Genomic DNA, 20320 nt, shown 5'->3' with positions numbered 1-20320 from the left:
GTATTTCTTAGTCATTTTGAACATTTTCTATCATTTTTATTTCACTTTCAAAAATGTGGAGAAGGTTGTGTAGATCGATAGGTGAAAAAAAATCCCTTGAATCCCGTTTTAGATACAATTTTAAGGAAAAAAAATTGAAGACAGCACAAAGGTTGTGTCATTTTTTCACTCGCGACTGTAGATTGAGCTGAGGGTGAGGCTGATGGTGGTTACACTCGTTATAAATTCAGGGTCTAAAGGTTACACATCTGGCTGGACTCTAGTCCTCCCACTCCATAGGCTGGAGCCATGGGATTGGCTGATTGGGTTTCTTAGGCACGGCAGCAGGGGCAGGAGCGAAGCCTGTTTGGTGCTTGGAGAGAGTGTTGGTCTGCTGCTGTGCTGTGGAGCCCCTCTGCCCTGTCCCCCCCAAGGCCTTGACAATGGCCTGGTCCAGCTCCAGGGCCTCATCTGTGGCTGATCTCCCCCGGAGGAGCTGTCTGATGGTGAACAGAGCCAGGTCAGACTTACAGCCCAGGTAGCTGCGCAGGTTGAGCTCTGGGAACAGAGTTTCTCTGAGAGCCTGGACCAGCTGGGTGTCTGTATGGGTAGGGGATCTCCCTCTGCTCAGCTGGCGAGACACGTCCTGCTCCAAGGAGACGTAACACAGCATGTCCTCGCTCAGACCTGACTTCCACACAGGTTGCCTGTTCTGTTGGTTCTTCCAGGAAGATGGGACTAATCTGGCAGCTCCTGCCCCCCCGGATGGCACCTTATTGGGCTTCGAGCGCTGCTGCTGGAGGCTGTTCTGGGTCTGAGACCCGGTGTTCTGGTAGTGCTTGGACCCAATATGGCTCTGGGTCCAGACTTTCTGGTAGTTTTTGAGGTCATTCCACTTCTTGCCCGGTGCTCTGGGCTTCTTGGGCAACAGCTTGTTAAGCCCATCCTGGTCTGCCAGATCTCCATCTAACAGCTGGTTGAGCCCATCCTGGTCTGCCAGATCTCCATCTAACAGCTGGTTGAGCCCATCCTGGTCTGCCAGGTCTGCCAGGTCTCCATCTAAGAGCTGGTTGATGACCTGCCTCCTCAGGAACGGAGAGGTGACCGTCTGAGTAGCACCCTGTAGTCCTCTGCCTGAATCAGATGCAGAGCCAAGTACAATAGAGTTTAAGTCCCAGAGGGACATGTCCTATAAGGTGTGGCGTTGGCCTGGTGCATGCATCGGCATGGCCAATTGGGAGACATCGAAAGTAAGATTCAGATTCCCCTTCTGAAGGCAGACGGGCCCCCCACCCCCACCCCCCCAGGCAAGCTAGAGGAAGAGGACATGCAGCACTGCCATGCCAAAGAGGAGCCATACTCAAGAGAGTCCTGCTATTATAAAGAAGCGTACAGCCGTTGGAAATAGAAAGTGAATTTGAGGAGATGAGAACAACATGCAGATTCCTGTCATACTGTCAAGACCACAGAGCAGAGCATGGTATGTCATACAGACTGTATTATGGTATGTGGATCTATAGTGTGTGGTGAACCGCCACTGAAGAGAGGGCTGGCAAGTCACATTTATGAGCTAAGGGAGAGCATCTCATTTCATCCCGTTCTGAAGCGGTAGCGTTTACTTTCTACAGACATGAAGCCCCGTCTTTTAAAAGCTCGTTGATGACGTCAGAGAGAAAGTCAGGAAGAAAGTGGAGAATAATAAAGGATCAACTTGAAAAGTGAAAGCCGGGAAAAGCATCCAAGAGGACAGAGAAGCACCAAGCAGACACCCAGAAACCATAACCAGGTGATAGCAGACGAGCTACAGACAGGTTGACAGCCCTGGTCTCTACCCCACAGATCTCATCCACCCACACCAACCCTAGTTCATCCCACCCTAATCTAACACCAACCCTAGTTCATCCCACCCTAATCTAACACCGACCCCAGTTCATAACCACCCTAATCTAACACCGACCCCAGTTCATCCCTCCCTAATCTAACACCAACCCCAGGTCATCCCTCCCTAATCTAACACCAACCCCAGGTCATCCCTCCCTCACCAACCCCTGTTCATCCCATCCTAATCTAACACCAACCCCAGTTCATACCACCCAGCACCAACCCCAGTTCATCCCTCCCTAATCTAACACCAACCCTAGTTCATCCCTCCCTAATCTAACACCAACCCCAGGTCATCCCTCCCTAATCTAACACCAACCCCAGTTCATCCCTCCCTAATCTAACACCAACCCTAGTTCATCCCTCCCTAATCTAACACCAACCCCAGTTCATCCCTCCCTAATCTAACACCAACCCCAGTTCATCCCTCCCTAATCTAACACCAACCCCAGTTCATCCCTCCCTAATCTAACACCAACCCCAGTTCATCCCTCCCTAATCTAACACCAACCCCAGTTCATCCCTCCCTAATCTAACACCAACCCCAGTTCATCCCTCCCTAATCTAACACCAAACCCAGTTCATCCCTCCCTAATCTAACACCAACCCCAGTTCATCCCTCCCTAATCTAACACCAACCCCAGTTCATCCATTAAAGCAAAAACAATAGGTAGTTGATACCAGATGACCTTGACAGCCCTCGACCCCACAGAAATCAACCCCCAGCCCCAGGCCCCACCCCAATCTCAAGCCCCCCAGCCACAGGGCCCACCCCAATCTCAAGCCCCCCAGCCACAGGGCCCACCCCAGTCGACCCCAGCCAACCCCTTTAAAGCTGCTTTTTAAAGTGCTGCAGAAAAAGAAGAAGCTTCGCCATTCATCATTCAGGCTGACTTTAATCATCATGCTCCAATAATAGATCTAACCCATTGGGCCAGTTTCCCGGACACAGATTAAGCCTAGCCCTGGACCAAAAATACTTTTCAATAGAGATTCTTAAGTCCATCGAGAATGCTTATTAGTCCAGGACTAGGCTTAATCTGTGTCCTGGAAACCAGCCCATAGAGTATTAATAGTACTGTGGTGGTATTGTAGTAGTAATGTGGTAGTACAATAGTATCACTGTGGTAGTACTGTAGTAGTACTGTGGTAGTGCTGTGGAGGTACTGTGGTAGTGCTGTGGAGGTACTGTAGTAGTAATATTCTAGTACTGTAGCAGTACTGTGGTAGTACCGTTCTAGTACTGTAGTAGTACTGTATTAGTACTGTGGTAGTACTGTGGTAGTACTGTACTAGTACTGTGGTAGTACTGTAGTAGTACTGTGATAGTACTGTACTAGTACCATGGTAGTGCTGTGGTAGGACTGTTCTAGTACTGTAGTAGTACTGTGGTAGTACTGTGGTAGTACTGTGGTAGTGCTGTTGTAGTACTGTACCAGCACTGTGGTAGTACCGTTCTAGTACTGTAGTAGTACTGTTCAAGTACTGTATTAGTACTGTGGTAGTGCTGTGGTAGTACTGTGGTAGTACTGTGGCAGTACTGTGGTATGGCTGTGGTAGTACTGTAGTAGTACCGTGGTAGTGCTGTGGTAATACTGTGGTAGTGCTGTGGAGGTACTGTAGTAGTAATATTCCAGTACTGTAGCAGTACTGTGGTAGTACTGTACTAGTACTGTGGTAGTACTGTAGTAGTACTGTATTAGTACTGTGGTAGTGCTGTAGTAGTACTGTAGTAGTACTGTGATAGTACTGTGGTAGTACTGTGGTAGTGCTGTGGTAGTGCTGTGGTAGTACTGTGGTAGGACTGTGGTAGTGCTGTGGTAGTACTGTGGTAGGACTGTTCTAGTACTGTGATAGTACTGTGGTAGTACTGTACTAGTACTGTGGTAGTGCTGTTGTAGTACTGTACCAGTACTGTGGTAGTACCGTTCTAGTACTGTATTAGTACTGTGGTAGTGCTGTGGTAGTACTGTGGTAGTACTGTGGCAGTACTGTGGTATGACTGTGGTAGTACTGTGGTAGCGCTGTGGTAGTACTGTAGTAGCACTGTGGTAGTACTGTAGTAGTACTGTGGTAATACTGTGGTAGTACTGTGGTAGTACTGTGGTAATACTGTGGTAGTACTGTGGGGTAGTACTGTAGTAGCACTGTGATAGTACTGTAGTAGTACTGTGGTTGTACTGTAGTAGTACTGTGATTGTACTAGTACTGTGGTAGTACTGTGGTAGTGCTGTTGTAGTACTGTACCAGCACTGTGGTAGTACCGTTCTAGTACTGTAGTAGTACTGTGATAGTACTGTGATAGTGCTGTGGTAGTGCTGTGGTAGTGCTGTGGTAGTACTGTAGTAGTACTGTGGTAGTACTGTGGGGTAGTACTGTAGTAGTACTGGGGTAATAATGTGGTAGGAGTGTAGCACCATACTCACCCCCCTGGAAAGAGCAGAGCACAACTCTGTTGTCCGTGTACTGTGGTTTCCTGTAGTTGCTGTTCATGGCCACTGGGGCCGACTCCTGTTGGTGGGAGGAGTAGATGGCCGTTGCTAGGGCCAGAAACTAAGGGGACAACAAAACAAAACATCTCAGTCACACAGCGACGTTTCAGACAGAGACAGAAACTAAGGGTAACTAAGAGACATTTGGTTTATTGTGGTTTCAGATACAGTTATAAATCCATATATGTAATTGTTTTATGTTGCAGGGATAGTCGATAAAATGAACAAGCGTGACTGACATCAAACCAAGGCCCTTACTAGCAGAAATGTTGTTAAACAATGTTAAAACCCTCAGTGGAGGAGACTAGATAGGCCGGCTCCAGTGTGAAACTAAACCGGTCTGAGTGAGATGGACTAACCTGTTTGAGTGAGATGGACTAACCTGTTTGAGTGAGATGGACTAACCTGTTTGAGTGAGATGGACTAACCTGTTTGAGTGAGATGGACTAACCTGTTTGAGTGAACTGGACTAACCTGTTTGAGTGAGATGGTGACAGGGTTTTTGAACACAGTCCAAAGCACGCTGGGATAGCAGGGGGGAGTGGTCAACGAGCCATCATAACGGTAATATTCATCCAAGAGTACAGGCAGCAGACTGCGGATGTTGAAGGCTGGGACCTGCACCCTCTGATCTACAGTGGGGCAAAAAAGTATTTAGTCAGCCACCAATTGTGCAAGTTCTCCCACTTAAAAAGATGAGAGAGGCCTGTAATTTTCATCATAGGTACACTTCAACTATGACAGACAAAATGAGAAAAAAAAATCCAGAAAATCACATTGTAAGATTTTTAATGAATTTATTTGCAAATTATGGTGGAAAATAAGTATTTGGTCACCTACAAACAAGCAAGATTTCTGGCTCTCACAGACCTGTAACTTCTTCTTTAAGAGGATCCTCTGTCCTCCACTCGTTACCTGTATTAATGGCACCTGTTTGAACTTGTTATCAGTATAAAATACACCTGTCCACAACCTCAAACAGTCACACTCCAAACTCCACTATGGCCAAGACCAAAGAGCTGTCAAAGGACACCAGAAACAAAATTGTAGACCTGCACCAGGCTGGGAAGACTGAATCTGCAATAGGTAAGCAGCTTGGTTTGAAGAAATCAACTGTGGGAGCAATTATTAGGAAATTGAAGACATACAAGACCACAGATAATCTCCCTCGATCTGGAGCTCCACGCAAGATCTCACCCCGTGGGGTCAAAATGATCCCAAAATGAACGGTGAGCAAAAATCTCAGAACCACAGGGGGGGGACCTAGTGAATGACCTGCAGAGAGTTGGGACCAAAGCCTACCATCAGTAACACAGTACGCAGCCAGGGACTCAAATCCTGCAGTGCCAGACGTGTTCCCCTGCTTAAGCCAGTACATGTCCAGGCCCATCTAAAGTTTGCTAGAGAGCATTTGGATGATCCAGAAGAAGATTGGGAGAATGTCAGTGTAACAGTATAACTTTCGCCCATACCCGGGCGCGAACCAGGGACCCTCTGCACACATCAACAACAGTCACCCACGAAGCATCGTTACCCATCGCTCCACAAAAGCCGCGGCCCTTGCAGAGCAAGGGGAACTACTACTTCAAGGTCTCAGAGCAAGTGACGTCACCGATTGAAACGCTATTTAGCACGCACCGCTAACTAAGCTAGCCGTTTCACATCCGTTACACTCACCCCCCTTTTGACCTCCTCCTTTTCCTCAGCAACCAGTGATCCGGGTCAACAGCATCAATGTAACAGTATAACTTTAGACCGTCCCCTCGCCCATACCCGGGCTCCTCTGCACACATCAACAACAGTCACCCTCGAAGCATCGTTACCCATCGCTCCACAAAAGCCACGGCCCTTGCAGAGCAAGGGGAACCACTACTTCAAGGTCTCAGAGAAAGTGACGTCACCGATTGAAACGCTATTTAGCGCGCACCACCACTAACTAAGCTAGCCGTTTCACATCCGTTACATCAGATGAAACCAAAATATAACTTTTTGGTAAAAACTCAACTCGTCGTGTTTGGAGGACAAAGAATGCTGAGTTGCATCCAAAGAACATCATACCTACTGTGAAGCATGGGGGTGGAAACATCATGCTTTGGGGCTGTTTTTCTGCAAAGGGACCAGGACGACTGATCCGTGTAAAGGAAAGAATGAATGGGGCCAGCCCCAAAACATCACTGCTCTAGAGGAGATCTGCATGGAGGAATGGACCAAAATACCAGCAACAGTGTGTGAAAAAACGTTTGACCTCTGTCATTGCCAACAAAGGGTATATAACAAAGTACTGAGATAAACTTTTGTTATTGACCAAATACTTATTTTCCACCATAATATGCAAATAAATTCATTAAAAATCCTACAATGTGATTTTCTGGATTATTTTTCTCATTTTGTCTGTCATAGTTGAAGTGTACCTATGATGAAAATTACAGGCCTCTCATCTTTTTAAGTGGGAGAACTTGCACAATTGGTGGCTGACTAAATACTTTTTTGCCCCACTGTACATGTTCCAATATAAAGGAATTAAATGGAATATAATGGAATGGAATAGGATGGAATGGAATAGGATGGAATAGAATTGGATAGAATGGAATAGGATGGAATATAATTGGATAGAATAGAATGGAATGGAATAGGATGGAATAGAATTGGATAGAATGGAATAGGATGGAATATAATTGGATAGAATGGAAAGGATGGAATATAATTGGATAGAATGGAATGGAATAGGATGGAATAGAATTGGATAGAATGGAATAGGATGGAATAGAATTGGATAGAATGGAATAGGATGGAATATAATTGGATAGAATGGAATGGAATAGGATGGAATAGAATTGGATAGAATGGAATGTAATAGGATGGAATAGAATTGAATGGAATAGGATGGAATGGAATAGGATGGAATGGAATAGGACGAATGGAATGGAATATAATTGAATGGAATAGGATGGAATGGAATACAATGGAATGGAATAGGATGGAATAGAATTGAATAGGATGGAATGGAATATAATTGAATGGAATAGGATGGAATGGAATGGAATAGGACGAATGGAATGGAATATAATTGAATGGAATAGGATGGAATGGAATATAATTGAATGGAATAGGACGAATGGAATGGAATATAATTGAATGGAATAGGATGGAATGGAATATAATGGAATGGAATAGGATGGAATAGAATTGAATAGGATGGAATGGAATGGAATATAAAGGAATGGGATGGAATGGAATAGGATGGAATAGAATTGAATAGGATGGAATATAATTGAATAGGATGGAATGGAATAGGATGGAATGGAATGGAAAAGGATGGAATATAATATAATTGAATGGAATAGAACAGAACAGAATGGAATAGAATAGAATATAATGGAATGGAATAGGATGGAATATAATATAATTGAATGGAATAGAACAGAACAGAATGGAATAGAATAGAATATAATGGAATGGAATAGGATGGAATATAATATAATTGAATGGAATAGAACAGAACAGAATGGAATAGAATAGAATATAATGGAATGGAATAGGATGGAATATAATATAATTGAATGGAATAGAACAGAACAGAATGGAATAGAATAGAATATAATGGAATGGAATAGGATGGAATATAATATAATTGAATGGAATAGAACAGAACAGAATGGAATAGAATAGAATATAATGGAATGGAATAGGATGGAATATAATAGAATTGAATGGAATAGAACAGAACAGAATGGAATAGAATAGAATATAATGGAATGGAATAGGATGGAATATAATATAATTGAATGGAATAGAACAGAACAGAATGGAATAGAATAGAATATAATGGAATGGAATAGGATGGAATATAATAGAATTGAATGGAATAGAACAGAACAGAATGGAATAGAATAGAATATAATGGAATGGAATAGGATGGAATATAATATAATTGAATGGAATAGAACAGAACAGAATGGACTATAATATAATATAATGGAATGGAATAGGATGGAATATAATATAATTGAATGGAATAGAACAGAACAGAATGGAATAGAATAGAATATAATGGAATGGAATAGGATGGAATATAATAGAATTGAATGGAATAGAACAGAACAGAATGGAATAGAATAGAATATAATGGAATGGAATAGGATGGAATATAATATAATTGAATGGAATAGAACAGAACAGAATGGACTATAATATAATATAATGGAATGGAATAGGATGGAATATAATATAATTTAATGGAATAGAACAGAACAGAATGGAATATAATATAATATAATGGAATGGAATAGGATGGAATATAATATAATTGAATGGAATAGAACAGAATATAATATAATATAATGGAATGGATAAGGATGGAATATAATTTAATGTAGTGGAAAAGGATATATATAATATAATATAATTGAATGGAATAGAACAGAATGGAATAGAATATAATGGAACTAATGTAGTCTAAAACGCACCTCTGTATTTAATACCATTGATGTACTTGAGGAACTGAGCGAACGCTGGGTTGAATTCCCCGACCTGCAGCAGAGGCACAGTTAGTTAGTGATGCTCACTAATAGACGGTCCCAAATCACTCCATGTCCCTCCAACTGGCACTATCCCCTTGATGTTTGCAGACTTGTAAGGTGTAAGAATCCAATAATTATGACCAAGGGGAAAGGGTAGGGAGCAATTTTGGGACTGTCTGAGAGTCTGTAGTGAGTCTCTCCTCTCCTCTCCTCTCCTCCTCTCCTCTCCTCTCCTCTCCTCTCCTCACAATCTCCACTCTTCTCTTCTCCTCTCTTCTTCTCTCCTCTCCTCTTCGCTCTTCTCCTCATCTCCCCTCCCCTCCTCTCATCCTGCTACTCTCCTCTCTCCTCCTCATCTTCTCTTCTCCTTTCGTCCCTCCTCTCCTCCACTTACCTCCCCTCTCCTTGATGCCCCTACCTCTACCTCTACCCTACTCACCTCTATCAGAACTCCCAGTACAGCCAGGCCGTCTGACTTGTCTGCTGCCACAGAGATGTTGGGGTACTTGTCTGAGTTGAAGAGCACCATATGCATCTGAGGAGAGACATTGGGAGAGATAAGTCAGGATACCCTGTAGCTACAAACACTTATGTTACCATCAGTCACAGGGTAGTGTAATTATATATACCCTAACTCTATCTAGTCTAGTTTATCAGGGTAATGTCAGTAGGTATAAATCGATGAACCTAGCCTGGCATGCAGGTGATGGCCCATACATCTGCACTATATACAATGCATTCAGAAAGCATTCAGACCCCTTGACTTTTTCCACATTTTGATACGTTGCAGCCTTATTCTAAAATGTATTAAATTGTTAGTTTCCCTTATAAATCTACAAACAATACCCCACAATTAAAAAAGCAAAAATAGTTTTTTTTAAATGTATATACATTTTTTTTACAAAAATTACATATCATATTTACATATGTTTTCAGACCCTTTACTCAGTACTTTGTTGAAGCACATTTGGCAGTGATTACAGCCTTCTTGGGTATGACGCTACAAGCTTGGCACTCCTGTATTTGGGGAGTTTCTCCCATTCTTCTCTGCAGATCCTCTCCAACTCTGTGTGTCGCTGCACAGCTATTTTTGGGTCTCTCCAGAGATGTTCGATCTGGTTCAAGTCTGGGCTCAGGCTGGGCCACTCAAGGACATTCAGAGTCCTGAAGCCACTCCTGCATTGTCTTGGCTGTGTGCTTAGGGTTGTTGTGCTGTTGGAAGTTGAACCTTCGCCCCAGTCTGAGGTCTTGAGCGCTCTGTAGCAGGTTTTCATCAAGGATCTCTCTGTACTTTGCTCTGTTCATCTTTCTCTCGATCTTGACTAGTCTCCCAGTCCCTGCCGCTGAGAAACATCCCCCATGGTGTGATGCTGCCACCACCATGCTTCACAGTGGGGATGGTGCCAGGTTTCCTCCAGATGTGACACTTGGCATTCAGGCCAAAGAGTTCAAACTTGGTTTCATCAAACCAGCGAATCTTGTTTCTCATGGTCTGAGAATCTTTAGGAGCTTTTTGGCAAACTCCAAGTGGGCTGTCATGTGCCTTTTACTGAAGAATGGCTTCCGTCTGGCCAATCTACCATAAAGGCCTGATTTGGTGGAGTGCTGCAGAGATGGTTGTCCTTCTGGAAGGCTCTCCCACTTCCACAGAGAAACTCTGGAGCTCTGTCAGTGTGACCATCGGGTTCTTGGTCACCTGCCTGGCCAAGGCCTTTGTCCCCTGATTGCTCAGTTTGGCCGGGCGGCCAGCTCTAGAAAGAGTCTTGGTGGTTCCAAACACTGTGTTCTTGGGGACCTTCAATGCTGCAGAAATGCATCGGAAATGCAACTGCTTCTGGATGCAACGTCAGCACAAGAACTGTTCATAGGGAGCTTCATGAAATGGGTTTCCATGGCCGAGCAGCCGCACACAAGCCTAAGATCACCATGTGCAATGCCAAGCGTCGGCTGGAGTGGTGTACATTTTGCCGCCATTGGTCTCTGGAGCAGTGGAAAGCCTTCCCAGAAGAGTAAGGGATGTTATAGCAGCAAAGGAGGGACCAACTCCATATTAATGCCCTTGATTTTAGAATGAGATGTTTAACGAGCAGGTGTCCACATACTGTTGGTCATGTAGTGAATCTTCTCCTTCCTCACTATAAATAGTCTTGGAGAGAACTATCCATCTTCTCCTTCTCAACTAGTACCACTTCCCTGCAGACCATCAACATAGTCTTGGAGAGGACTATCCATCCATCTTCTCCTTCTCAACTAGTACCTCTTCCCTGCAGACCATCATCATAGTCTTGGAGAGGAACTGTGAGATTCAGGTTAAGGTTAGGGACAGTTTGGTTCAGGTTAGGGACAGTGAGGTTAAGGTTCAGGTTGGAGCATCAGCATTTGTAGGTTCGATTACAGGCTCAATATGGCCAGAAACAAATATTTTTTTTCAGAAACACGTCAGTCTATTCTTGTTCTGAAAAATGAAGGCTATTCCATGAAAGAAACTACCAATAAACGGAAGATCTCGTACTACTCTCTTCACAGAGCAGAGCAAACTGTCTCTAACCAGAATAGAAAGAGGAGTGGGAGGCCCCGGTGCACAACTGAGCCAGAGGACAAGTACATTAGAGTGTCTAGTTTGAGAAACAGCCGTTTCCAGCTAGAATAGTCATTTACAACATTAACAATGTCCACACTGTTATTGTAATTAACACAAAATGTTATTTTCTTTCAAAAACAAGGAAATGTCTAAGTGACCCCAAACTTTTGAACTGTAGTGTAGGTAGGGGTAAAGTGATAGTCAATCAGGACAGATAATAAACAGAGTAGAAGCAGCGTATGTGAAGTGTGTGTGTGTGTGTGAGTGTGTGTGTGTGTGTGGAGTCAATATGCATGTGTGTGTGTGCTTTGTGTGTGTAAACGTATGTAGTGTGTGTAGTATGTGTCAGTGTGTGGGTAGAGTCCAGTCGGTGTGTGGGGGTAGAGTCCAGTCGGTGTGTGGGGGTAGAGTCCAGTCGGTGGGTGTGTGGGGGTAGAGTCCAGTCGGTGGGTGTGTGGGGGTAGAGTCCAGTCGGTGTGTGGGGGTAGAGTCCAGTCGGTGTGTGGGGGTAGAGCCCAGTCGGCGTGTGGGGGTAGAGTCCAGTCGGCGTGTGGGGGTAGAGTCCAGTCGGCGTGTGGGGGTAGAGTCCAGTCGGCGTGTGCGGGTAGAGCCCAGTCGGTGTGTGGGGGTAGAGCCCAGTCGGTGTGTGGGGGTAGAGCCCAGTCGGCGTGTGGGGGTAGAGCCCAGTCGGCGTGTGGGGGTAGAGCCCAGTCGGTGTGTGGGGGTAGAGCCCAGTCGGCGTGTGGGGGTAGAGCCCAGTCGGTGTGTGGGGGTAGAGCCCAGTCGGCGTGTGGGGGTAGAGCTCAGTCGGTGTGTGGGTAGAGTCCAGTCAGTAGAAATAGTCTGGGTAGCCATTTGACGAACTGTTCAGCATTTGGCTTGGGGGTAGAAGCTGTTCAGGAGCCTTTTGGTTCCAAAAGGTTGAGAATACCTCTAGATTTTTGTAGCTTTCCTAACTACGTGACACAATATGCTAATTCACGAACAGTAGTTAACGAGATGTCATGAGAAACCACCAGCTCTGTAGTTACTCATCTGATTCACATTTGGAGGTCCTACCTCCATTCCCTTATTTCTAATTACATTGCATTTAGACATGACAATGAAAAGCAAACATTTTAAAAATACTTCACAGTGAACCCGCCCATTGCAGTCTCTCATTTTCCACCAAAGATTAACTGAATCATGTAGAGTTCTACATTCTGTCATTCATGGTTCTCATCTACAGACATTCTGTCATTCATGGTTCTCATCTACAGACATTCTGTCATTCATGGTTCTCATCTACAGACATACTGTCATTCATGGTTCTCATCTACAGACATTCTGTCATTCATGGTTCTCATCTACAGACATACTGTCATTCATGGTTCTCATCTACAGACATTCTGTCATTCATGGTTCTCATCTACAGACATTCTGTCAGTTATGGTTCTCATCTACAGACATTCTGTCATTCATGGTTCTCATCTACAGACATTCTGTCATTCATGGTTCTCATCTACAGACATTCTGTCATTCATGGTTCTCATCTACAGACATTCTGTCATTCATGGTTCTCATCTACAGACATTCTGTCATTCACGGTTCTCATCTACAGACATTCTGTCATTCATGGTTCTCATCTACAGACATTCTGTCATTCATGGTTCTCATCTACAGACATTTTGTCATTCACGGTTCTCATCTACAGACATTCTGTCATTCATGGTTCTCATCTACAGACATTCTGCCATTCATGGTTCTCATCTACAGACATTCTGTCATTAATGGTTCTCATCTACAGACATTCTGTCATTCATGGTTCTCATCTACAGACATTCTGTCATTCATGGTTCTCATCTACAGACATTCTGTCATTCATGGTTCTCATCTACAGACATTCTGTCATTCACGTTTCTCATCTACAGACATTCTGTCATTCATGGTTCTCATCTACAGACATTCTGTCATTCATGGTTCTCATCTACAGACATTCTGCCATTCATGGTTCTCATCTACAGACATTCTGTCATTCATGGTTCTCATCTACAGACATTCTGTCATTCATGGTTCTCATCTACAGACATTCTGTCATTCATGGTTCTCATCTACAGACATTCTGTCCTTCATGGTTCTCATCTACAGACATTCTGTCATTCACGGTTCTCATCTACAGACATACTGTCATTCATGGTTCTCATCTACAGACATTCTGTCATTCATGCTTCTCATCTACATACATTCTGTCATTCATGATTCTCATCTACAGACATTCTGTCATTCATGATTCTCATCTACATACATTCTGTCATTCATGGTTCTCATCTACAGACATACTGTCATTCGTGGTTCTCATCTACAGACATTCTGTCATTCATGGTTCTCATCTACAGACATGCTGTCATTCATGGTTCTCATCTACAGACATTCTGTCATTCATGGTTCTCATCTACAGACATGCTGTCATTCATGGTTCTCATCTACAGACTGGAAAGAATGGATGAAGGTTATCTGTCTTGAACCACAGAGCTAGACGATACATCTTCTAATGGTTCTCTGTCTTGAACCACAGAGCTAGACGATACATCTTCTGATGGTTCTGTCTTGAACCACAGAGCTAGACGATACATCTTCTCATGCATATTGTTTCTCCCTGTTTACTGTTTATTTAAATTGTAATGTTCTGAGAGTCTAAAACCAGAACGGAGCACAGATTCCTTCACTGGAATCGAGATATAGATAGTGATGATGTCATCCAAACCACACAGACCAGACTCTAACTGAGTGTTCAATTATACTATAAAATGGAAGATGCACAATAAGCTGGTTTTCTAACTGTTGAATGGGGAAAGGGTGTGTTCCTCAAAATGCACAGCTGACTACCACTTGGGCCACTTGATGTTGAGAGAAATAGGACAGAGATTTACAGACAGACAGGCGGTCAGCTCTCTGAAACTCCCTCAACTGTAGTCTGGACAGAAGGCCAGTGTGTGTGTTGCCCTGTGTTAAGTATATTATGGGAAGACTTCAAAGGGCTGACCAGGGTGTGTGTGTGTGTGTGTGTGTGTGTGTGTGTGTGTGTGTGTGTGTGTGTGTGTGTGTGTGTGTGTGTGTGTGTGTGTGTGTGAGGGTGTGTGTGCTGTGAGGGTGTGTGTGTGTGTGTGACCCTGTGTTAAGTATATTATGGGAAGACTTCAAAGGTCTGACCAGGGTGTGTGTGTTGTGTGTGTGTGAAGGGGTGTGTGTGTGTGTTGTGAGTGGTGGTGTTAATGGCTCCAGTCTCTGTACCAATTAAATGTCACCAGCTGAAGTCACTGGCTTTCACATAATTAGTCTGAGCCATCAAACTTCTATAACTTATCCAGAACGCTGAAGGCCACTTGCTGGTCAACTTTCCAAAGGTCTCCCGTGTCACCCCGCTCCTCTGCAAACTCCACTGGCTTCCAGTCGAAGCCCACATCCACTTCCAGACCATGGTACATGCCTACGGAGCAGCAAGAGGCGCGGCCCTTCCCTACCTGCAGGCTATGCTCAAACCCTACACCCCAACCAGAGCCCTCCCCCCCAACCAGAGGTGGCTCCCTCTCGGCCCAGTCCAAGCTCTCATTTATCCTGCCACCCCAATGGTGGAACCATCTTCCCCCTGAAGCTAGGAAAGCAGAGTCCCTTCCCATCTTCTGAAAGCATCTGAAACCTCTTCAACGTGTATCTTAAATAAGATCTCAGTCAGTCTTATCCCCTGTAGGTCACTAAACCAACTGGACATCTACCCCAGCTGTAGGTCTCTACCCCAGCTGTAGGTCTGTCCCAGCTGTAGGTCTCTACCCAAGCTGTAGGTCTGTCCCAGTTGTAGGTCTCTACCCCAGCTGTAGGTCTCTACCCCAGTTGTAGGTCTCTACCCCAGCTGTAGGTCTCTACCCCAGCTGTAGGTCTCTACCCCAGTTGTAGGTCTCTACCCCAAATGTAGGTCTCTACCCCAGTTGTAGGTCTCTACCCCAGCTGTAGGTCTCTACCCCAGCTGTAGGTCTCTACCCCAGTTGTAGGTCTCTACCCCAAATGTAGGTCTCTACCCAAGCTGTAGGTCTCTACCCCAGCTGTAGGTCTCTACCCCAGTTGTAGGTCTCTACCCCATTTGTAGGTCTCTACCCCAGCTGTAGGTTTCTACCCCAGTTGTAGGTCTGTCCCAGCTGTAGGTCTCTGTGTAACAGTGAGTTAGTGTGTTAGTGTGTAACAGTGAGTTAGTGTGTGTTAGTGTGTAGCAGTGTGTGTTAGTGTGTAACAGTGTGTTAGTGTGTTAGTGTGTAGCAGTGTGTGGCAGTGTGTTAGTGTGTAACAGTGTGTAACAGTGTGTAGCAGTGTGTAACAGTGTGTAGCAGTGTGTAACAGTGTGTAGCAGTGTGTAACAGTGTGTAACAGTGTGTCACAGTGTGTTAGTGTGTAACAGTGTGTTAGTGTGTAACAGTGTGTTAGTGTGTAACAGTGTGTAACAGTGTGTAACAGTGTGTCAGTGTGTAACAGTGTGTCAGTGTGTAACAGTGTGTTAGGGTGTGTTAGTGTGTAACAGTGTGTCAGTGTGTCAGTGTGTTAGGGTGTGTTAGTGTGTAACAGTGTGTTAGTGTGTTAGGTTACCTCGGCAGCAAACTGCCTGCCGTTGACGGTGTGTTCTGATCCGACAGGCAGGTGTTCTGAGCCCCAGTGGAAGTGGAGTTGAGCAGCAGTGTAACGGTGAGGCAGGCTGGACAGATACATCCTCCTGGGTAGGGACAGCTGAACTGGAGAGAGAGAGAGAAATTAACTCTCTTTAGAGATGTACTCTAGAGACAGCTGAACTGGAGAGAGAGAGAGAAATTAACTCTCTTTAGAGATGTACTCTAGAGACAGCTGAACTGGAGAGAGAGAGAGAAATTAACTCTCTTTAGAGATGTACTCTAGAGACAGCTGAACTGGAGAGAGAGAGAGAAATTAACTCTCTTTAGACTCTCTAGAGACAGCTGAACTGGAGAGAGAGAGAGAAATTAACTCTTTAGACTCTCTAGAGACAGCTGAACTGGAGAGAGAGAGAGAGATTAACTCTCTTTAGAGATGTACTCTAGAGACAGCTGAACTGGAGAGAGAGAGAAAAATTAACTCTCTTTAGACTCTAGAGACAGCTGAACTGGAGAGAGAGAGAAATTAACTATCTTTAGACTCTGGAGACAGCTGAACTGGAGAGAGAGAGAAATGAACTCTCTTTAGACTCTCTAGAGACAGCTGAACTGGAGAGAGAGAGAGAAATTAACTCTTTAGAGATGTACTCTAGAGACAGCTGAACTGGAGAGAGAGAGAGAAATTAACTCTCTTTAGAGATGTACTCTAGAGACAGCTGAACTGGAGAGAGAGAGAAATGAACTCTCTTTAGACTCTCTAGAGACAGCTGAACTGGAGAGAGAGAGAGATTAACTCTCTAGAGACAGCTATACATTCACGCCTTTAGACCATTCAATCCCAACCTTATCCTTTACAGGGAGCTTTTGAGAACCACAACCTGTACATTGCACCATAAACCTGAGGCAGCTACGCCAGAGGCAGAGATGTAAACATGCCGAGAACAATAACACATTTTTCAGCAGCATATCTCATCCAAGTTTAAGTGACTTTTTAAAAGTCAGAGTCAGCTGGAGATGTCTGAATCCCTGACTAAAGATGCAGAGCAACCTGTTCTCTGCTGTCAAACGTTCGTCTGATAATTAGCTTGGTGAAGGATGATGATGATGATGATGATGTAACAATGTCTCCGGCTGTGTTGGTCGTCAGGACAACAAGACATCGCATTACACTAACCGTCAGTGACATCGGAGTAGTTTAAAGGCTAATCGGCCTAATCCTAAATGCCACCCTATTTACTATGTAGGCATGGAATGGCACTATGTAGGCATGTAATGGCACTATGTAGGTATGGAATGGCACTATGCAGGGATGGAATAGCACTATGTAGGCATGGAATAGCACTATGTATGCATGTAATGGCACTATGTAGGCATGGAATGGCACTATGCAGGGATGGAACGGCACTATGTAGGCATGGAATAACACTATGTAGGCATGAAACAGCACTATGTAGGCATGGAATAGGACTATGTAGGCATGTAATAGGACTATGTAGGCATGGAATAGCACTATGTAGGCATGGAATGGCACTATATAGCCATGGGATGGCACTATGTAGGCATGTGATGGCACTATGTAGGCATGGAACAGCACTATGTAGGCATGGAACGGCACTATGTAGGCATGTAATGGCACTATGTAGGCATGGAACGGCACTACGTATGCATGGAATAGGACTATGTAGGCATGGAATGGCACTATGTAGGAATGGAATGGCACTATGTAGGAATGTAATATCACTATGTAGGCATGTAATAGCACTATGTAGGCATGTAATAGCACTATGTAGGCATGGGATGGCACTATGTAGGCATGGAATAACACTATGTAGGCATGGAACGACACTGTAGGCATGGAACAACACTATGTAGGCATGGAATAACACTATGTAGGCATGGAATAACACTATGTAGGCATGGAATAGCACTATGTAGGACGTAGGGTGTCATTAGAGATATTTATCGCCTACCTCCTCATGCCTTTTGCACACACTGTATATAGACTTTCTTTTTTCTACTGTGTCATTGACTTGTTTATTGTGTTATTGGCTTGTTTATTGTTTACTCCATGTGTAACTCTGTGTTGCTGTTTGTGTCACACTGCTTTGCTTTATCTTGGCCAGGTTGCAGTTGTAAATGACAACTTGTTCTCAACTGGCCTACCTGGTTAAATAAAGGTGAAATAAAATAAAATAAAAATAAATAGCTCCACTATATAGGAGATAGGGTGTCATTAGAGATATATAGGAGATAGGGTGCCATTAGATACAGCTCCACTATATAGGAGATAGGGTGTCATTAGAGATATATAGGATATAGGGTGCCATTAGAGATACAGCTCCACTATATAGGAGATAGGGTGTCATTAGAGATATATAGGAAATAGGGTGTCATTAGAGATATATAGGAGATAGGGTGTTATTAGAGATACAGCTCCACTATATAGGAGATATGGTGCCATTAGATACAGCTCCACTATATAGGAGATAGGGTGTCATTAGAGATATATAGGAGATAGGGTGTCATTAGAGATATATAGGAGATAGGGTGTCATTAGAGATACAGCTCCACTATATAGGAGATAGGGTGTCATTAGAGATACAGCTCCACTATATAGGAGATAGGGTGTCATTAGGGTGTTATTAGAGATACATCTCCACTATATAGGAGATAGGGTGTCATTAGAGATATATAGGAGATAGGGTGCCATTAGATACAGCTCCACTATATAGGAGATAGGGTGTCATTAGAGATATATAGGAGATAGGGTGTCATTAGAGATACAGCTCTATTCTGCACTCATCATCATTTGGCTGCAGAACGCTGGACCAGCCTTAGGCCACTGTTTCACCACCTATCATCAACCAATAAGGACCAGAGAGGTGATTATGCTAGCATGTCTAATAGGGGTTTCTATGCTGTTGGCTAAACGGCAATGTCAGTGTGAGTGGTCAGTATGTTTGAGACTTGCTGACACTGCTATCGCCATCCCTGCATCCCATAATGATACGGGTCCTGACAGTGGCAGGTATCTGCGTCATCCAGCCTTGTGATCACTAAACAGCCGTGGGGTTTAACGAACATACAATTTAAGTTGCCCCTGTAAAATAAAGAATTGTGTTATATTTTCAGAAGGCTGTTTTAAGACGAGTTATTCTATCTAAGAGCATGTTTACAAAGAATAAAAAAATAACACTGGGGATTGTTGTCATGTGATTATGTTAGATTACTGTGGCCGATCCAGTCAGAGGATAATCCATAATTTTCCTCAAACTGACCCAGGTCACTAAGAAGAAGAGAGTGTTTTATACTACCAATGTCAGATATGCTCGTTCAATGTCATATGTGTGCTACGTTGTGGGTATGGCACACATATGACATGGTTCTGGCACCAGGATCAGCCTGCTCAGTCGCAGCAGGACCCACAATAATCAAGACATCTAAAGCCTGTAAAGATGACATCATCTTCCACGCTTCACTCACTGGAGTGTCCATTGTTCCCGAGGGTCAGCTGCTCATTGGCTGAGAGGTTGTAGTTCTGGAGCTCGATTGGTCGTAGTGTGGGGTCAAACCTCAGCAGCTGGGTCTGGATGTCTATGGGTGACTGGAATGTTCCGCCACAGAATGGGTAGTGCTTGGACCAGTGGTGCTCACCGTCGGGACCTAAATAACATATAACTATAGTATATAATACGATATAACACAGTGAAACAATATAAAACAGAACCCCACAGAATGAGTAGTGCTTGGACCAGTGGTGCTCCCCGTCTCGTCCTAGAGAAGGTAACAGTTTAATCAATTCAATTTGACCAATTTAAATCAATACAACTTAATTTGTCCCTTAAGGCAATTCCATCCCTACATGATGCAAACTGTTTCATCAGATGACATCACAACCCAGGAGGTCTCTCTGGTGACATCACAGCCCAAGAGGTACCTCTGGTGACATCACAGCTCAGGAGGTATCACAGGTGACATCACCGCTCAGGAGGTACCTCTGGTGACATCACAGCCCATGAGGTATCTCTGGTGACATCACCGCCCAGGAGGTATCTCAGGTGCCATCACAGCACAGGAGGTATCTCAGGTGCCAACACAGCCCAGGAGTTATCTCAGGTGCCATCACAGCCCAGGAGTTATCACAGGTGCCATCACAGCACAGGAGGTATCTCAGGTGCCAACACAGCCCAGGAGTTATCACAGGTGCCATCACAGCACAGGAGGTATCTCAGGTGCCAA

The 20320-nt window shown here is 44.3% G+C and overlaps 1 protein-coding gene across 1 annotated transcript; it reads right to left on the bottom strand.

Moving 5' to 3' along the window:
* Positions 1-259: 259 nt before the first annotated feature.
* Positions 260-20098, bottom strand: ca12 (carbonic anhydrase XII). The gene is made up of 9 exons (XM_036968558.1): positions 20077-20098; positions 19565-19744; positions 16065-16207; positions 9312-9407; positions 8819-8882; positions 4827-4984; positions 4287-4413; positions 951-1113; positions 260-722 (listed from the first exon to the last, which is right to left on the bottom strand). Exons 1-9 carry the CDS (start codon positions 20096-20098, stop codon positions 260-262), a joined length of 1416 nt encoding a protein of 471 aa, XP_036824453.1.
* Between the last annotated feature and the right edge of the window lie 222 nt (positions 20099-20320).

Source organism: Oncorhynchus mykiss, chromosome 30, assembly GCF_013265735.2.
Source record: "Oncorhynchus mykiss isolate Arlee chromosome 30, USDA_OmykA_1.1, whole genome shotgun sequence".
NCBI classification, from domain to species: Eukaryota; Metazoa; Chordata; class Actinopteri; order Salmoniformes; family Salmonidae; genus Oncorhynchus; species Oncorhynchus mykiss.
This window is presented reverse-complemented; position numbering and strand designations above follow the sequence as displayed.

Bases quoted from the DNA above. Each gene is read 5' to 3' on its own strand.
- ca12 (XM_036968558.1), bottom strand. From the start codon at position 20,098: ATGGGCTGTGATGTCACCAGAG. The intron at 16,208-19,564 runs GTGAGTGAAGCG...CTCTCTCTCCAG, and splicing joins CGGGAACAATGGACACTCCA to TTCAGCTGTCCCTACCCAGG. The intron at 4,414-4,826 runs GTTAGTCCAGTT...TTGTCCCCTTAG, and splicing joins TCACCATCTCACTCAAACAG to TTTCTGGCCCTAGCAACGGC.